General features: G+C 41.3%; 1 protein-coding gene and 1 long non-coding RNA gene across 2 annotated transcripts in view; one reads left to right on the forward strand and one right to left on the reverse strand.

Moving 5' to 3' along the window:
• The first annotated feature begins 269 nt into the window (after positions 1–269).
• LOC132885459 (uncharacterized) lies at positions 270–19641 on the forward strand. The gene is made up of 3 exons (XR_009654594.1): positions 270–537; positions 18840–18909; positions 19033–19641. It is a non-coding gene; the product is annotated as an uncharacterized LOC132885459 (long non-coding RNA).
• tmem45a (transmembrane protein 45a) overlaps positions 11405–20825 on the reverse strand; it is a 49988-nt gene continuing 40567 nt past the window's right edge. The window contains exons 5-6 of the mRNA XM_060920147.1: positions 14340–14482; positions 11405–11705 (exon numbers count right to left, since the gene is read on the reverse strand). Coding sequence (XP_060776130.1) covers positions 11609–11705; positions 14340–14482 — 240 coding nt within the window. The 3' untranslated portion in view covers positions 11405–11608. The remainder of the gene's footprint in view (positions 11706–14339; positions 14483–20825) is intronic.

The raw sequence follows: 20825 nt of genomic DNA on the forward strand, positions 1-20825 counted from the left end.
TGTTGTTTTAGGTCATATTTATGCAGAAATATAGTAAATTCTAAAGGGTTCACAAACTTTCAAGCACCACTGTAAAGGTGAAGGTCCAGTCCAATCAGGATGTGAGTGCATTCAAGATGCCCATCATGGAGAAGGTGGATCTCATCGTCCACAAGATCCCACAGAACTGGTTCAGCCAGAGTCTTCATCAGGTTCGGACACGTTGGAAACTGAATCTCTGCTGTTGTGTTCAGTTTTCATTGCATTTCTACAAGTTTCACATGAGATCGGTGTCTCTGTCCTGAATTATTTAATAATTCTTTAGATTGTGCAGAAAGTGAAGGATCATGGGATGGCAGAGGACGTCATGGTGAAATGGAGAGCGCAAACAGATGGGGTGGCGTTTCACAAGGAGGAAGGAGAAAAATAATACAACCAGAGAAAAAAAAAGAGCTGTGTTTCAAATCACAATAAATCTGTAGTGTGTGAGATATTTTAGTGTTAGGAGTATGTTCAGTCCAGGAAATTTATCGAGATTTATCGAGATTACCATTAAAGGTAAGGGGAAATGTTTTTCCTTTTCAGATAATATCTTAGTTTGTTATTTTTATATTCCATAATTATTGGCACCCCATGTAAAGATTAGTAAAAAGGGTTAGAAAAAAAATCCACCTTCTGGTGAAGTCGCTTCATCTCACACTGGAAAAATAAGAAAAATCCAACCTTTAATTGAAATAAATTTATTCAGAGAAAAACAAATCCTTTATCAAGGAATAATTATTTCCCACAAGAACACATGTAATAATAAAAGCTAGCGATATCATAAGCGGATGTTTTGACAACACTGACATCATCAGAGTAAAATAAACAGTATTTAAAGTGATGAAGAGTGAGTTCAAGTTTTTATAGTGTCCCAAGAGAGTGCATCAAGTAAAAACCTTGGCATGTATGGAATCACATTAGATGTGTAATTTTGGCTTTTTTTGCTTGGATGAGCAACATTTCATAAATCAGACAGTCCAGCTGCTTCCCAGTGGATTTCATAGAATAATAAATCGATTGCTCAAATCAGGGATGTCTAGGAGGCCATGCTCAGTCTTAAGGTGTTTACCAATAGTTGAGTGGCGATGTTCTTCAGTTTGTTGGTACAGATGCCTGCAGGTGTAGCCAATATAGTCTGCATCACACAGACCGCACTGAAATAAATAAACAACGTTCTGTTGGTTAACTAGCGGTGGTTTGGCTTCGTGTAACTTGACTTCCTCCTGAATTTTACGACTTGTGTAAACAGGAAGTAAAGTGATGTTAAGTCTAGCACTCAAAGATCCAAGCTGTCTTCTCACCATGTCAGACAACTTCTGGTCTTTAAAAGGCAAGGAAAAACGAATGGTCCTCATGTCATCAGACTATTGGTACTCAACTATTGGTAAACACCTTAAGACTGAGCATGGCCTCACATTCCTGATTTGAGCAATCAATTTATTATTCTACGAAAATCCTCTGGGAAGCAACTGGACTGACTGACTGACTTATGAGATGTTGCTCATCCAAGAAAAAAAAAAAAAGCCAAAATTAAACATCCAATATGATTCCGTACGTGCCAAGGTTTTTTACTTGATGCACTCTCTTGGGACTTTATAAAAACCTGAACTGACTCTTAATCACTTTAAATACTGTTTATTTTACTCTGATGATGATGTCAGTGTCATCGAACCGTCCATTTATGATATCGCTAGCTTTTATTATTAAATGCATTACAAAGGTTGTCTTAATTAAAAAAAACCACGTACCATTATTATTGGCGCCCCGTAAATGTACAACCCCGATTCCAAAAAAGTTGGGACAAAGTACAAATTGTAAATAAAAACGGAATGCAATAATTTACAAATCTCAAAAACTGATATTGTATTCACAATAGAACATAGACAACATATCAAATGTCGAAAGTGAGACATTTTGAAATTTCATGCCAAATATTGGCTCATTTGAAATTTCATGACAGCAACACATCTCAAAAAAGTTGGGACAGGGGCAATAAGAGGCTGGAAAAGTTAAAGGTACAAAAAAGGAACAGCTGGAGGACCAAATTGCAACTCATTAGGTCAATTGGCAATAGGTCATTAACATGACTGGGTATAAAAAGAGCATCTTGGAGTGGCAGCGGCTCTCAGAATTAAAGATGGGAAGAGGATCACCAATCCCCCTAATTCTGCGCCGACAAACAGTGGAGCAATATCAGAAAGGAGTTCGACAGTGTAAAACTGCAAAGAGTTTGAACATATCATCATCTACAGTGCATAATATCATCAAAAGATTCAGAGAATCTGGAAGAATCTCTGTGCGTAAGGGTCAAGGCCGGAAAACCATACTGGGTGCCCGTGATCTTCGGGCCCTTAGACGGCACTGCATCACATACAGGCATGCTTCTGTATTGGAAATCACAAAATGGGCTCAGGAATATTTCCAGAGAACATTATCTGTGAACACAATTCACCGTGCCATCCGCCGTTGCCAGCTAAAACCCTATAGTTCAAAGAAGAAGCCGTATCTAAACATGATCCAGAAGCGCAGACGTCTTCTCTGGGCCAAGGCTCATTTAAAATGGACTGTGGCAAAGTGGAAAACTGTTCTGTGGTCAGACGAATCAAAATTTGAAGCTCTTTATGGAAATCAGGGACGCCGTGTCATTCGGACTAAAGAGGAGAAGGACGACCCATGTTGTTATCAGCGCTCAGTTCAGAAGCCTGCATCTCTGATGGTATGGGGTTGCATTAGTGCGTGTGGCATGGGCAGCTTACACATCTGGAAAGACACCATCAATGCTGAAAGGTATATCCAGGTTCTAGAGCAACATATGCTCCCATCCAGACGACGTCTCTTTCAGGGAAGACCTTGCATTTTCCAACATGACAATGCCAAACCACATACTGCATCAATTACAGCATCATGGCTGCGTAGAAGAAGGGTCCGGGTACTGAACTGGCCAGCCTGCAGTCCAGATTTTTCACCCATAGGAAACATTTGGCGCATCATAAAACGGAAGATACGACAAAAAAGACATAAGACAGTTGAGCAACTAGAATCCTACATTAGACAAGAATGGGTTAACATTCCTATCCCTAAACTTGAGCAACTTGTCTCCTCAGTCCCCAGACGTTTACAGACTGTTGTAAAGAGAAAAGGGGATGTCTCACAGTGGGAAACATGGCCTTGTCCCAACTTTTTTGAGATGTGTTGTTGTCATGAAATTTAAAATCACCTAATTTTTCTCTTTAAATGATACATTTTCTCAGTTTAAACATTTGATATGTCATCTATGTTCTATTCTGAATAAAATATGCAATTTGAAGCTTCCACATCATTGCATTCCGTTTTTATTTACAATTTGTACTTTGTCCCAACTTTTTTGGAATCGGGGTTGTAAATGATAGTGAACACAATGTAACTGAAGCATGTTTCTCATTTAAATTGTCCATGTTTGAGTTGATTGGAGTGTGTAGGTACTTTCAAGCTGTAATCCATGACTTCCTGATTAACTGGGGAACAAATATGAGGCGACACAGAGGCCGAATTCCCCAACATTAACATGGGAAAGATAAGAGAACACACAAATAAACCAAATGAGGGAGAAGTGTGTTGAACTTCATGACTTTTAATCTTAACAAGGGGTGCCAAAAATTATAGACGGCACTGTGTGTGTGTGTAGTGTACTAGATATTTTAATGTTAGTAGCGTTAGTAGTCTGCTCACTCTGGTAAATGTAGTTTACGATTAAAGGGATGGGGAAAAATTCTCTTTCTCTTTCGAATAATATCCTAGACACATATATTATTTTTCATTTCACTGTTTACCATGTTTATTTACTCCAAATAAAGTTGAACAGCTGAGATGTATTTGGTGTATGAGGTTTATTTATTTACTTTTGCAATGTAGCTGGCAAGTAATAGAAGTAGTTAATCATCACTAACTGTTTTATCCTAGTCAGGATCATGGACGTTCTAGACATAATCATAGTAGCACTGTGTGTAAGGGAGGAGAATTCAGCCCGGATGGGATCCCAGTCCATTTTTTTGGACCGTGGAGGAAACCCACACTAAAACGGGTCTACAAAGAAGGTAACCTGAGCTTAGGATCAAACCAAAGACCCTGGAGATGTGAGGTGGCGATGCAACCCACTTTTCCACCATGCCATCCTTAAGAATTGGCTCAGAGTTTAATCCTCAGAATGGTGGACTGTTGAACGAGTAAGCATTAAGGGTTTGGGGAAGCCATGGCCTAATGGTTAGAGAAGCAGCTTTGGGACCAAAAGGTCACGGGTTTGAGTCCCTGAACCAGCAGGAATGGCTAAATACTGACTATCTGCTCTGAAAACACATTTGGGACAGGTTTGGATCTATAAGGTCTTTGTGTATAAGAAAATAAAGCAGTAGTACCCCGAGAAGATTGGTTTCCTACACACATAAGTGATTTCTTTTCTTAATCTAATCTAAATGCCACACCCAGAAAATCAGCTTAAAGTTACTGACTACAAAGTCATCTGAAATTTTCAAATTTTTATTGCACATGGAATTTTCCTCTGTCGCACAAGAACAATATCATGCAGATGAACGGGATGTGATCATTGTGATGATTATTCTGAGGGTTGCTTTTCTCTATTTTGGGACCGTTTTCCTCCCTCTTGAGGTAAACAGTACGGCTCACTGGAAACAGGAAACAGCCGAACGCGAGGGAGGAGCTTTAACTAACTAGCATAACTATGGAACTGCGTCACACCAAGATGGCGACACCACCAAGAAAACATCGTGACTCTGCATCGTGATGACATCGACCTCGGAGAGTTTTGAGTCACAGGGATTTGTGCAATTTGTGGTTGACGTTCGTGACTAGATCTGTGAAACAAAAGATGAATAAATATCTTTTCTCTGTTCCTGCTTTTGTGTTCTCGTTTCTTTCTGTGTAAGATCAAAACATTAGGTGTGTAACTCCACACTCGCTACCGTGGAGTCGAGCTCATGGGTTCTAAAGCTAAGATAGCTAAGCGCTAGCTAGAATGATTTAGTTATCTGTCCAGAAAAAGGACGTCATCTCTCTAACCTCGCTCTATCTTGCAGTTGCATTCACTAGGCAGGATTTCATTTTCTTTTTCGCTGGAGGGAGAGCCGAGTCCGCCATGTTCGCCCACGCCCACTTGTTTTGGTTAAAAGTAGGTCAAACTCTGCTTCGGCGATCTCTGGAATCGTAAAATGCAGGATTATTTTTATCCCGGCAAAACATTTACACACAGGATACACGGTGTGTGTGGAGCAGCGAAACATCTGGAAACTCCAACAGTGATAGAAATAGAACATTTTACCCAGAATTCAACTTCGCAGTCAGAACCTTTCAGTATATACTGTTAGTACCAGTGAAATGGACAATACAGCAAAACACTTTGACTATTTTCAAATTATATACTGCAAGTGATCGGATCCGTGTGTCAATCCTGATTTTCAGTCTTATTCACATCAATAAAAAAATACCGGAGTGTGTTTGTGCTGCAGAAGGGGCTAACTGCAGTGTAATACCTGAAAACTGTCCCAAATCAGCATGCATTCACTTTTCAAGAGTCTAAATCAGTGAAATTAATCTGCCCCAGATACATATTGTAGCAGTTCGTAGGAGGGGGAGGAGCACAGAAAGACGGCCGGCCAGAATAAAGTTCAATAACTCTTTAATTGCTCTTTTCAGACGCAATATTTACTCTCTTCCAGGCACGCACACACACACACACACACACACACAAGTTGTCTGGTTCAGGAGAGAGCTCTCTTCCTCTGCTCTCTCTCTCTTTATACGGTATAGGGCGCGGTCACTGGGAAGACACACAAACACAGGTTAATTGACATCAGGTGTAGTGATTCTGCCACTTACCTTCCCTAAAAAAAGCCGTTGTAAAGCCCCTACTTAAAAAAATAATCTGGATCCTTCAGTATTAAATAACTACAGGCCAATATCAAATTTACCATTCATCGGGAAAATCCTTGAAAAAATTGTCTTCAATCAATTAACTGCCTTCTTGATATCAAACAGCCGTTTTGATAATTTTCAGTCAGGATTTCGTGCCAATCATAGCACTGAAACAGCGCTGATTAAAGTTATAAATGACATACGTCTTAATACTGATGCAGGCAAAACATCGGTCCTGGTATTACTGGACCTCAGTGCAGCTTTTGATACTGTTGATCACAACATACTGCTATATCGACTTGAACACTGGGTTGGATTGACTGGTAAAGTTATCAATTGGTTAAATTCATACTTAAAAGATAGAAGCTTCTTTGTTACCCTGGGAAATTGTTCCTCAACGTCAATGTCCTTGACCTGTGGTGTCCCCCAGGGGTCGATTCTTGGACCATTACTTTTCAACCTTTATATGCTCCCACTTGGGCAAATTATCAATAAAAATTCAATTTTGTATCACTGCTATGCAGATGATACCCAAATTTATTTTGCTCTATCACCTAATGATTATGCCCCCCTTGAATGTCTCTACCAGTGTATCGATCAAATCAATAGCTGGATGTCACAAAATTTTCTTCAGCTGAACAGAGATAAAACAGAAGTAATTCTATTTGGAAAAAAAGATGAAAGACTCAGAATTACCACTATTCTTGACACAAAGGGGATTAAAACAAAAGATATGGTTAAAAATCTTGGTGTTTTCATTGACAGTGAGCTAAACTTTGACAGTCACATGAAAGCAATCACTAAAATGGCATTTTATCACCTAAAAAACATTTCCAAACTAAGAGGACTTATGTCAAAAAATGATCTGGAAAAACTAATACATGCCTTCATCTCTAGTAGGGTTGATTACTGCAATGGCCTTTTCACAGGCCTGCCAAAAAAGACCATCAAACGACTTCAGCTGGTTCAAAATGCAGCGGCTAGGGTTCTCACACGAACAAAAAGAACAGAGCACATTACTCCAATTCTAAGGTCCCTTCACTGGCTTCCAGTAAGCTACAGAATTGACTTTAAAGCATTGCTGCTGGTGTACAAATCTCTAAATGGTACAGGGCCCAATTACCTCTCTGATATGTTGCAGCGGCCTAACCCAATCAGATCTACCAGATCGAAACAGAAAAATTTACTATTAAAACCAGTTGTTAAAACAAAGTGTGGTGAAGCAGCTTTTAGCTACTATGCAGTACAGCTATGGAACCAACTGCCAGAGGACATCAAAAATGCTCCTGCTGTTGGCAGCTTCAAATCTAGACTAAAGACCAAGCTGTTCTCAGATGCTTTCTGTTAAATAATTAATATTGTCTTCTTTACATTTTTTATAATCTTTACTTTCTCTGCATGTTTTAAATTTACTTTAACTTTATTCTATTTTATTCTTTATTCTATTCTGCTGGTTTCTTTTTTCTCCTCCTATTTGAACTACTACTTCATTTTATTATTTTATTTCTACTATTGTTTAATTCTTATTATTTTCTTTTAATTCTTTTAATTAATTGTTTTAGAATAAAAATAAAATTATTTTATGTAATTTTATTTCTCTATTGTTTACTGTTTTTGTTTTTACTTCTGTAAAGCACAATGAACTGCCATTGTGTATGAAATGTGCTATATAAATAAACTTGCCTTGCCTTGCCTTGCCTGACTCCGCTCTCCGGTCACAGACCGGCGCTTGACCACGCCCCCGCTGCCACACATATCATTTAGTCTTCCTGCATAATTGTAAGAGTGAGTGGTTACACCTTCATAGACAGGCTAGGAAAGCTTTAGTGGCGGGCATATTGGCGAAGGCTGATACGTCAACGTATCGACGTATTCTCATAAGTCGATAGTATCTTCACTATCAACTGTCACCACATTGTCCTATGTCGCATCAGCATATAAGAACTGCAGTTAAAAAGAGAGAGAGAAACCACAAAATCATTTTCGAGAATGCAAAAATCTGACAACTTGTGTTTATTTTTAAAAGCAAGGAGATATTGCAGCATTTTTACACAACCCTTTCTCATAAATACAGACCGCACAAAGCTATCGGCGTGTAAACCACAGAAAATTATACACATCGTTTTGTGAAAGTGTATCCATTATAATATTCCTGTTAAATAACAATAAGGTGTTTAAAATCCACAATGATACAGGCAGCATCTTTACAAAATACACTATAAATAGTTAATGCGCTGTAATTCAAGGTTCTTCCCAGATTGCACACGCTTTCTGTTCAGAAAGTCCAAACAATTTCTCCGAAATGTCACGAAACATTAAAGCAGGAGATTTTTCACTGGCATTTAACTTCCGAGTGAAATGACAGCCAACATTTCTACGACAGGTAGAGGAGTCCGAAAGCAAAAAAGACAAATCTGTACTCATATCAGCAGCTTCTGTTGTGTTTTATCACTGTGTGTGTTTTTTTTTAACAGTGATCGTAATACAGCTAGTGCTCTTAAAACCAAATAAAACCCAAAAAATTAACTCCTTTGTTTATACTGACAGATAATATTCATACAAGACATGTTCGAGTGTTCACTTGTTCAAATTTGTACCTGTATACTGTGTACAGATTGTTTTTCTTTAAAAATAAAATGTCCCTGAGTGCTGCCATCTTACTCTCCCAGGTTCAAATATCACACTCTAGGGGTGTTCACACGGCAACTTTTACTCCGGTGTAGCACCGGGGCTGCTCCGGTAGAGCGTTCACACGGTACAAAGTTATACCGGTGTAGCCCCTGAAAGCTGCTTAAACCGGTGCAAATCTAACCCTGCTCGGGAGGTGGTTTAAGAAATTTACTCCGGAGTAAATGCTAGTTTGCGGGGCAGCACCGATATAAAATGGGCCGTCTGAACGCTACAGGGGTAGACTCGCTACGCATGACGAGAGTTGATTACATACGGGCATTGCATAATTTGCATCCTGGTATTTTGCGCTTCCAAAATGGCGAATATCAACAACAACAACAGAACTGCGTGTCTTCCAGTGTTGCCAGATTGGGCGGTTTTAAGTGCATTTTGGCGGATTTGAACATATTTTGGGCTGGAAAACGTCAGCAGTATCTGGCAACACGGGTGTCTTCGTCCACGTTGTTTTCCCGGCGCTTGGTGATGCCATGACAACCGGGAAAAGGAAGTACATTTTCACGCATGCGCATATTTCATTTCCGCATCATTACTATCGTATAGCACGGTCGCAAAAACTGCCGTGTGAACGCAAGTGGGGCTGCACCGGTGCTAACACGCTTCTCTCTAGTAAGCAGGTTTGTGACGTGTGAACGCTCCACAAAATTTACACCGGTGTAAGATATATCGCAACAAAATACATCGGTGCAGCATCGATGCAAATATGTGCCGTGTGAACACCCCTTCTGAGTACAAATTACGTGAGAGAATCTGAGATTGTGATGTCACTTATACGCTATATGACTTACCGAGGCTGAGATCTAGTGGATATATCACTTCTAAATTGCTGTAAACAACCCTGAAGATGCCGAGGGTCAAATGTTTGGGTGTAAAAATAATCCTGATCATTGAAGCAGTGAACACACACGCGCACAACCAGGAGGCTGTTTTGTTTGCTGCCTATAAACGCTCCATCACGCTCTACTTGCAGTGTTTTTTTTTTTCAAAAAATGAAAATTTCCCCTGTATTTTTTTATGTGATATTCTTTGTTTGTTTTTATTCACTGTGAAACGCGATCCTTTTAGATGGCAAGAATCACGTTGCTATGACAACAGCCATTGTTTACCAATATCTGTGTCAGTACTGCGTAGCTGAGTGAGATTCAAAATTCATAAAATTGAAGTCTGTCAATTTGTGGATTTTGCTGTCAGTAAAAATCACATATTAGAAGATCGGTGCCGCCCTATGTGCCATATGGTGCAGGAAAGGACTTTAGACATTTCAGACAGAAAATTTCTGATTAGATTTTGAGAATTAGAAGCCTTTAAGGCCCGATCCCACAACACCAATAACTATAACTACAACTATTACGATAACTATAAATGAATGGGTCCCCTGCAGTTTATATGGTTGGTGGTCACACCAGACTGATAACGATGCCTTTATTTCCCTGAGTGGCAGGACCAACCGATATTATAGTGGGGATTATAGTTGTGGTGTGACTGCTACAGACTGGAACTAAATTCAGCCATAGGTACAGTATAGTCAGAGTTGGAGTTATCCCCTCATATAATCCACGTCAGGTTTGACGATTGGGGTCCCCCTATGCTGTCTCGCCCGTCTGGCCTGCCGGCGATCTTCGAGGTTGCGTTCTGAGAGCGCTTTTCCCTGACAGATGTTGGAGCGCCAGGACTTTCTGTCAAGGGCAATATGAAAGCCTTCAAGTCGTCTTTTATGCAGTCTTTCCAGCATTCCTTCGGTTGATCCCTTGGCTTTGAACCCTGAGCTAACTCACCGAAGGGAAGTTGCTTCGGCATCCAGGTGTCGTCCATTCTGCAGGCACGGCCCAACCAGTGGAGCCTATTGACTTGGATGATGGTCTCTACAGTGGTTGATTTTGCATGTCTGAGGACCTCAGTGTTCGTGATGTGATGCCACCACTTGATGTTGAGCAAGCGACATAAGGACCGTTGATGGAACATTTCTAAAATGTGGAACTGCTTGGCGAGTGTCGGCCAGGTTTCACTTCCGTAGAGTAGTAGAGTTATAGGTATAGGTATAGTTATCGGTGTCGTGGGACTGGGCCCTAATTTGTCACATATACAGTATATTACAGCGCAGCGAAGTTCTTTCTCTGTCTTTAACCCATCTGAAGCAGTGAAAACACAAGGAGAGAGAGAGAGAGAGAGAGAGAGAGAGAGAGAGAGCACAGTGGTGCCTGGGGATTTTTTCAAAATTAGAAGCCTTTATTTGATGGCTCTGTGTAACGAAGGTAAACAGTGTACTAGTGACCCAGTTACGTCACAGGCGGATACCCCATTTCAGTGCAAATGGCCACGCCCAGGGAAGCCTATTCTTAGCAATATCGTAACTTTTAAAATGAATAAATTGTTATAAAGTTTTATTTTTAATTAAAACATGCAAAGGGCACATCAGAGCACTTGCCATGATCGACAAACTGTGTTTATTTTTGGGCTTTGTTTGGCTTTAAAAGGCTGTTATTTCCCAAGTATGATCTCAGAGTTGAATGTTTTAACCAGGAAAACGTACAATGCACATAAAGATAAATATATGTCCAGTATCTCATCATATTTCATAGTAATGATTTATTTAGCTAAAATATCATAGTTTCTTTGGTTATTTTCTAACAAAGGAAAGGAATGATTGCACCAGATATCTCTCTTTAAAGAAATACACCAGTATTTTTTAAAAATCATAAACTCTGTCTTCTTTCTGTATCTTTCTTGTCTGCAAAATCTTGCATACACGAAAGATACAGAATCTTGTAATTTGGATAGTGAGTCGGATTAAAAAATACAAGAGTATTCCTTTTAAGAGAAGATCAAAAAGGCAGCTGAAGATAAACCGTCACCACTCACATTCAGAGTAGTGGGTTGAGACGACAGGAAGTGAACCCTGTCCTGGTCACTAGTTTTGATCATGCTGGCATTTACAGGCAGCTCTCGAGCGTGTCTTTACTGCGAAAACCTGATTGACGGAGGATAAACATTGTACTTATAAACCCTCATCTTCAGAGTCTCCTTCTCTTTCCTGTGGTTTCAGCAGACCCATCTCCATCGGTGGCGTCCTCCTGAGTTTGGAACGTACCACGCTGAACAAAAAGGAAAGAAAGAACATATCGATTTGTATACAAACTAATAAAACACATATTAATTATCTCTTTTCTTAAGCGTTTGTCTTCCCGATTTGATCAGTTCCCACCTACTGCTGAGCTCTTCCCTCACCATTGCCAGTCAGGCAAGCGCTTTTCAGTTGCACTATTCAGGAGGACATTAGTATTATCTGATTAAGCAAAAGGCTGGAAAATGTGATGACATGACACAACCCCAATTCCAAAAAAGTTGGGACGCTGTGTAAACTGTAAATAAAAACAGAATGTGATAATTTGCAAATCATAAAAACCTTATATTTCATTGAAAATAGTACAAAGACAACATATCAAATGTTGAAACTGAGAAATTTTTTTTTTAAAAATATATGCTCATTTTGAATTTGATGTCAGCAACAAGTTTCAGAAAAGTTGGGACAGGGGCGTGTTTACCACTGTGTTGCATCACCTCTACTTTTAACAACACTGTAAACGTTTAGGAACTGAGGAGACCACTTGCTGTAGTTTTGAAAGAGAAATGTTGCCCCATTCTTGCCTGATATACAATTTCAGTTGCTCAACAGTTTGGGGTCTCCTTTGTCTGGACTGCAGGCAGGCCAGTTTAGCACCTGGACTCTTTTCCTCCAGAGCCATGCAGTTTTAATATGTGCAGAAAGCGGTTTGTTATCTTGCTGAAAGAAGGAAGGCCTTCCCTGAAAAAGATTTAGTCTGGATGGCAGCATATTGCTCTGAAACGTGTTTATATCATTCAGCATTAATGATGCCTTCCCAGATGTACAAGCTACCCATGTCATGTGCACTAATGCCCCCTCATACCATCACAGATGCTGCTTTTGAACTGTGCACTGATAACGAGCCGGATGGTCCCTCTCCTCTTTAGCCTGGAGGACGTGGTGGCCATGATTTCTAAAAAGAATTTCTACTTTTGATTCGTCAGACCTCGGGACAGTTTTCCACTTCGCCTCAGTCCATCGTAAAAGAGCTCGGGCCCAGAGAAGACGGCGGGGTTTCTGGATATTGTTTATATCTGGTTTTAACTTGAGTTTGTGGATGCAGTAATGAAGTGTTTTCACAGACGATGGTTTTCTGAAGTGTTCCTGAGCCCATACAGTGATTTCCACTATAGACACGTGTCTGCTTTTAATGCAGTGTCTCCTGAAGGCCTGAAGATCACAGGCATCCAATGTCAGTTTTCAGCCTTGTCTCTCGCATACAGAGATTTCTCCAGATTCTCTGAATCTTTTAATGATATTATGGACCATAGATGATGTGATCCACAAATACTTTGCAGTTTTACATTGAGAATGTTTTGTTATTCTTAAATTGTTGCACTGTTTGCCCACACAGTCTTTCACAGAGCGGTGAACCCCGCCCCATCTTTACTTCTGAGAGACTCCGCCTCTCTGGGATGCTCTTTTTATACCCAATCATGTTATTGACCTGTTGCCAATTAACCAAATTAGGGTTTTTTAGCATTACACAACCTTTTCAGTCTTTTGTTGCCCCGTTCCAACTTTTCTGAAATGTGTTGCTGACATCAAATTCAAAATGAGCATATATTAAAAAAATAAAATAAAATAAAATTTCTCAGTTTCAACATTTGATATGTTGTCTTTGTACTATTTTCAATTAAATATACCGTAGGCTTTCCATGATTTGAAGATCTTCACATATTTTGTTTTTATTTATGTTTTACACAGTGTCCTGACTTTTTTGGAATTGGGGTTGTAATTGTCAGTTCTTTTTTTAAAAATGCCTTCGCTGTTAGCAAAATATAGCGATACGTATCATGTTTAAGTATCACAATATAACCTTTCTAATTGTCCATCCCTTAAATTGGGCTGAATGCATTTTTTGCTCCTGTTTGACTTACTTACGAGATACCATACTGTTACTCTGAATTTCTGACTCCTGACTCGAAAAAAAAAAAATCAAAGAAAATGCTTCAACTTGCAAAGTCAGGAAGGTTTCCGCGATCCTGAGGTGTGCGTATAACATCTTGTCGACATGCCCGCTCACAGCGTCAACAGTAAATAAAATATTTACTGTTTACTTTATATAAATCAACACAGACAGATTCGTTGGTTTAATTTGTATCACTGACCGTACACTTCACTGTTTCTTAGAAGAAAATAAATACATCGTTAACTCATGATCACTAGTGTTAGCTGGCTAGCTTGTCACTAACAAAACACACGCTTCCATCGAGGCGTCTATATTTTTTCCCAACTTTGTAGCTTGAACACTCTGAGCTAGGAATTTACATAATTTACAAATAAATAAATAAATAAATAGGTCATATTGATTCGTTTCTTCTTCTCTAATCATTCTGCATTGAGAACTTTCGTTCTGTTCTTCTGCCCCCTAGTGGACATAGTTATGCTAGCTGCAGCTATGAAGGCATATTTCTACTTGACAACTCGTGTTCACAAACAGACAGACGGAAATGTACACCAGGCCTTATAGAAACAGAAATAAAATAAAATAAAAATGAGCGAATATGAGGACTTTTCAGTTATACAGTGCTGTGTATGTTTTTATCAGGTGAATTTGGTGTCAGAGAATTTCGGTCGTATGTTCGACTTTCCTTAAAGTGCTAATAATATGTAGACTTACCATATAACAGTGGTGTGTGCTACAGCCACGATGATGAGCGCGAAGACCAGGTGCCAGCTGTAACACATGGTGATGAACATCATGTTGCTGTGATCGGACGGATCCCACTTCACCTCACTCGGCGGGTACAGCACAAACGCAATCTGGGGAAAGGAAAAGCAGAAAGTTACGCACCAACAGCAATCATTCAAGATGGCACTGGATCAGATTTCAAAGGAAAAAAAAGAATGATTTTTCATCTCATCCCTTCACAAGCCTAATCTGGAATATCAGAGAATTCCTTGAAGCAACTGAAACCTTCAAAAAATTGGAACTGGAAGTATTTACATAGGGCGGCACGGTGGTGTAGTGGTTAGCACTGTCGCCTCACAGCAAGAAGGTCCTGGGTTCGAGCCCCGGGGCCGGCGAGGGCCTTTCTGTGTGGAGTTTGCATGTTCTCCCCGTGTCCGCGTGGGTTTCCTCCGGGTGCTCCGGTTTCCCCCACAGTCCAAAGACATGCAGGTTAGGTTAACTGGTGACTCTAAATTGAGCGTAGGTGTGAATGTGAGTGTGAATGGTTGTCTGTGTCTATGTGTCAGCCCTGTGATGACCTGGCGACTTGTCCAGGGTGAACCCCGCCTTTCGCCCGTAGTCAGCTGGGATAGGCTCCAGCTTGCCTGCGACCCTGTAGAAGGATAAAGCGGCTACAGATAATGAGATGAGATGAGTATTTACATATAAACAGACCTGACTGTATTTTGATTAGGATTTACTTTATTACATTAATAATTATATTTACAATGAGATTTTTGTGCGAAAGAGTTTAACGGAATAAAAAAGCTGCAATTTTTGTGTATTTGTTCCTGTATTCCTGCATAATTTCCTTGTAGTTGTTGCATAAAGTGCTTCAGTTTAGCCTATATTTTTACCTACAAATATGCTACACAATAACCTTAAAGCTAGACGGCCTTTTGATTTCATAAAATCGGTGAAATTTAGTTCCCTCTGAAATGTGGTCATTGTGATATCTGTTTATTTCTGTAATATCTCATAAACTATCAGGCCATTCTGTGGCTGGGAAGTTATTTAATTTGAGGGGATTAAAGCAAATAATGTGCATGAAATCGCTCGCTTCGCGCAGTCAAGCAGACAGAGGAAGTCCGTGTGCGCATGCGCAGGTTTACCTTCTTCTTCTGGGTTTTACAGCAGCTGGCATCCACAGTGTTGCATTACTGCCATCTACAGGTTTACCTTTGAGCGTGCACTGACCGTTCCATCATTCTGTCGCTAAACGAACAGCTGATCACACCGAGGTGCTCGCTGAGCGCCAATATTTATTAGTTTGGTCCTGCGTTTCCTTTCCTTCGTATAGAACATAACGTCTTTTCTTCTCGCTTTCTTTCTGTTACTGTAGTTGGTCTTTCACGTTTCATTCGCGCACACACGTCCTCCATTTTTCTCTCCTGTTTCTAATTTGTACCCCACAATGCCTTGCGTGAACGGGGAAAGCCCACCATGTGATGCATGATGTAGTATATTGAATTGGGTCATGGTGAAGCAGGAAAAAATAGCGGAGAATTTAAGGCCATGTGGCCTTAAATTCATTAACTGGTCTATTTAAAAATAATAATAAAATTGGAAGTCTGTGATTCGAATTCTGTAGCTTTCAGTCCACTAAACAAAAATAGCTGGGTGTCGGTGAAAATTCTTTTTATGACCTACACTTGAAAAATCTGGCGGCATGGTGGTGTAGTGGTTAGCGCTGTCGCCTCACAGCAAGAAGGTCCGGGTTCGAGCCCCGTGGCCGGCGAGGGCCTTTCTGTGCAGAGTTTGCATGTTCTCCCCGTGTCCGCGTGGGTTTCCTCCGGGTGCTCCGGTTTCCCCCACAGTCCAAAGACATGCAGGTTAGGTTAACTGGTGACTCTAAATTGACGGTAGGTGTGAATGTGAGTGTGAATGGTTGTCTGTGTCTATCGCTACGTTCACACTGCAAGGCTTAATGCTCAATTCCGATTTTTTTGTGAAATCCGATTTTTTTTGTGAGGTCGTTCACATTAACAAATATATGCGACTTGTATGTGATCCTCAGTATGAACGAAAAGCGACCTAAAAGTGTTCCGCATGCGCATTGCAGGATACGACGACGTCGCACGCAGTGAGCATGGCCAGTGTTTACGGAAGTAAAACCGCCCGGTTGCGGTATGACCCATCCAATCTAGCTTGAATAGCTGCATTCCCCCAAATGGAAATCAGCTCCCTAACCTCTGCGTCCTTCCATTGAGAAGATTCAGAACCTTCACAGCCCGAAGCGTCCCTCGCATTGATGTCATGCGCAGGGGCGCAGATACGTTTTTTGAACTGGGGGGGACAAAAAACTGGGGGGGACAAAGCTGCCAGCAAACCAACCCCAAACCCCGATATGCCTGTCAAACTTGTGGGTTACCATAGCAACCAAGCTCGAGCTCGCAACCTGTGCAGTCTGTGCAGCTCAACCAACCGAATATCAGTCTTTGTTTTGTTTTATGTGAGTTGTTGCAACTCTGTATACACTGCTGTGCACCTCAATAAACCGAATGGTAATTAGTCTTTTGATTTTTCCGTGAGGTTTGCCTTATGCAAAGAAAGACAGCATAGACGTTTTTTCCTCCCTATAAGTGGGGGGGACCGAGCGAGGTGAATTTAAATCTGGGTGGGACGAGTCCCACCCTCTATCTGCGCCCGTGATTATGCGTCATGTTGTTGTAACTTTTTTTGAGAGACCCGCCGCCTACTTCCGTGCAGAATAGTGATGTTTGTGGCTTGTTGATGACGTGTAAGTCGGATGAATGCGACCTGGCGGTTCAGACTGAAGTCGCATACGAAAAGAGCGGATAGGAATCGGAATTAGGACCACATATCCAAACGGCCTGGGTCGGATTTGAAAAAATCGGATCTGTGTCGTTCATATTGTCAATAAAAGATCGGATACAGGTCACATATGGGCGAAAAGATCGGATTTGAGTCACTTCAGCCTGCAGTGTGAACGTAGCCTATGTGTCAGCCCTGTGATGACCTGGCGACTTGTCCAGGGTGTACCCCGCCTTTCGCCCGTAGTCAGCTGGGATAGGCTCCAGCTTGCCTGCGACCCTGTAGAACAGGATAAAGCGGCTAGAGATAATGAGATGAGATGAGACTTGAAAAATCTGAAAGGCAGTCTAACTTTAACAATCTCTCCTAACACAAACAACTCCTTAACCCTCTGATGTCTACAAAATATACAAAACACAACTCCTTCATAGCCACCTTCATAACCACAACTTTATGACTCCTTCCACTAGCCCAAGCACTAATTAACTAGAGATTGAGGATAATACTCGACCAAAAGCCTTCAAAGCTTTAAGTAGGAGTGAGAATCTCCTCATCTCTGTACAAGACTTGCAGGACTCTCTCCCACAGCTTCTGAATGCAACTCAGACACTTTCATTAAGCTAAAGCCTTTCTTGATGAGAAGGCCTTGATCCTACAAATTCCTAGTTAACAGCTGGACGCTCAAGCCACCGAGCATTCATCTACTTTCCCCGCCTCCCAGCAAAAAGACGGGAAAAGCCCTGGCAGGCAATTAATCTACATTTTTGGATTTGCAATCCAATCTGTTATACACCACGAGGCTAGTGATAGGAAAAGGACTTAAACCTTTGTACATGGAGCTACAATCCACTGCCTAGCCCTCAGCCACCCTACCTATAACTATCACACGCTGATTTTTCTCAACTAACTATAAAGACATTGGCATCCTCTACCTAGTGTTCAGTGCCTGAGCTAGAGCTAGTCTATTAATTCAAGCAGAACTAGCCCAACCCAGCACCCGCCTAGGCGATGGCCAAACTTATAAAGTTATTGTCACTGCCCATGCTTTTGTGGTCAGCTGCAATCTTTAGCTGGGGCTTGTCAATTTTGGAGCATCTTTATTGGACAGCAGCCTCTCAGTCTGGGCGGCACGGTGGTGTAGTGGTTAACATCGTCACCTCACAGCAAGAAGGTTCTTGGTTCGAGTCCAGTGGCTGATGGGGGCCTTTCTGTGTAGAGTTTGCATGTTCTCCCCGTGTCTGCATGGGTTTGTTCTGGTTTCCCCCCAGTCCAAAGACATGCAGTTAGGCTAATTGGCTACTCTAAAGTGTCTATTGATCAAGCTTGGAGAGGGATGGGATTTAAATTACACCAAGTTTAGATGCCCTAGACACACCAATTATGGACTGTTAAAATGTCACCAGTGGTGGCTCTACGGTCCTTGCCAGCTATGAGACGAAGAAGAAGATCGTCTCAGTCTATGACAATGTAAAACTCACTTGAGTGTAGACTGAGACATTGGTGGCCTTGGCACAGTGAAGCCACATTTTGGAATTTTCAGCACCTCTGATTTTATCATCTAAGTGGCTGTATGTACAATTTGACCCTGTGTTGATTTCATAAAATGTAAAATATATTAAAACTTGTGCATCAAAATCTTTGTTTTTCTATTAAAGATGTACGTATGTTGTACAGCTTCCAGTTCATGGCAGGCCTGTGCCTTGGTGGTTCCTGGATTGTTCCTGACCATCTGAACCAGCTGAAGGTGACAGTTTGGGTCTTCTTCCAGCAAAGTGGCTTAGCAAAGTACAGTTGTTTGAACTGATATTATTTAGAAATGGCTCCAGAGACATTCCTGAGTGTGTAAATCTATAATCCTCTTTTTCAGATCTGCACTGAGCTCCTCGGACTTTCCCATTGTACTGTGTGTTGGTCAATCCAATCAGTGTCAAACAAACCCTCTTATGTTGCACAGAAAAGCTACTAGTCCTGTTAGTCAGTCATCATCACTAACAGGAAGTTAAGAGACCTTGGCCTTGGCATAGTGAAGCCACATTTTAGAATTTTCAGCACCTCTGATTTTATCATCTAAGTGGCTGTATGTATAATTTTGACCCTGTGTTGATTTCATCTCATCTCATCTCATTATCTGTAGCCGCTTTATCCTGTTCTACAGGGTCGCAGGCGAGCTGGATCCTATCCCAGCTGACTACAGGCGAAAGGCGGGGTACACCCTGGACAAGTCGCCAGGTCATCACAGGGCTGACACATAGACACAGACAACCATTCACACTCACATTCACACCTACGGTCAATTTAGAGTCACCAGTTAACCTAACCTGCATGTCTTTGGACTGTGGGGGAAACCGGAGCACCCGGAGGAAACCCACGTGGACACGGGGAGAACATGCAAACTCCACACAGAAAGGCCCTCGCCGGCCACGGGGCTCGAACCCGGACCTTCTTGCTGTGAGGCGACAGCGCTAACCACTACACCACCGTTCCACCCAGTTGATTTCATAAAATGTAAAATATTAAAACTTGTGCATCAAAATCTTTGTTTTTCTATTAAAGACGTATGTTGTACAATCATTCTGCCAGAGAAAAAGAACAGTTTAAAGAAATCACTGAAAAGCCAATATTACCATGACATCTATGTCCGTGTCGGTAAACTTCTCACCGCAAGTGTATGCAACATTTTATACCATTTAAAGCTCACAGGCAACGGTTTTAATTTTATACACATTTGAAACCTTATATGTTAAAAACCCTCTGTAATTTTCTTCTGGTCCCAAGAAGTATTGTTAATAAGTAATAATTAAAATAAGTTAGCACGGATCATGGCGAATTTCTCTTGGCTATTTTCGTGACCACTCGGTGCGTGACAGCATTTAAGCCAAACAAACCGCTTGAGTTGAGGCCACTTCCGTTTACATACATTGCCGTTTGGCTTGAGTGCAGACGTGCGTTCGGGAATTTCCAAAGAAAAGTCCCCATGCCTTATTGCTGTGCAGTGAACTGTAACAACGGGACCGGTTCAGGAAGAAGCTTTTACCTTTTTCTGAGAGAGGAGAAGAGGCGGAGCGAGAGGATTGGCTTTTTCCGAAAGAGGAGAAGAGGCGGAGCGAGAGGATTGGCTTTTTCCGAAAGAGGAGAAGAGGCGGAGAGGGTGGATTGGCTTTTTCTGTAAGAGGAGAAGAGGCGGAGAGAGTGGATTGGCTTTTTCTGTAAGAGGAGAAGAGGCGGAGCGAGTGGATTGGCTTTTTCCAAAAGAGGAGAAGAGACGGAGCGAGAGGGTTGGCTTTTTCCGGAAGAGAAGAGGCGGAGCGAGTGGGTTGGCTTTTTCCAAAAGAGGAGACGAGGCGGAGAGAGTGGATTGTGTGCGTGAAGCCAGAGGGTTGTTTTTTTCCGGAAGAGGAGACAAGGCGGAGCGAGTGGGTTGGCTTTTTCCGAAAGAGGAGAAGAGGCGGAGAGAGTGGATTGTGCGCATGAAACAAAATCAACCAGTCAGAGAAGAAACGGAGCAGTAACGCTCAAGCAAAAAGGAGAAGATTGGAGGTAAACATTTTTACTTTTGCTTGCAATTGATAAGTCAAGAATCCTGAGGGATCCTGTACAATCATTGTGGAAATGAGACAAAGGGATATTTCCTCGCTTAGAGTCGGCTATAAATACATGGAT

This window comes from Neoarius graeffei, chromosome 4 (assembly GCF_027579695.1).
Source record: "Neoarius graeffei isolate fNeoGra1 chromosome 4, fNeoGra1.pri, whole genome shotgun sequence".
Lineage (NCBI taxonomy): Eukaryota > Metazoa > Chordata > Actinopteri > Siluriformes > Ariidae > Neoarius > Neoarius graeffei.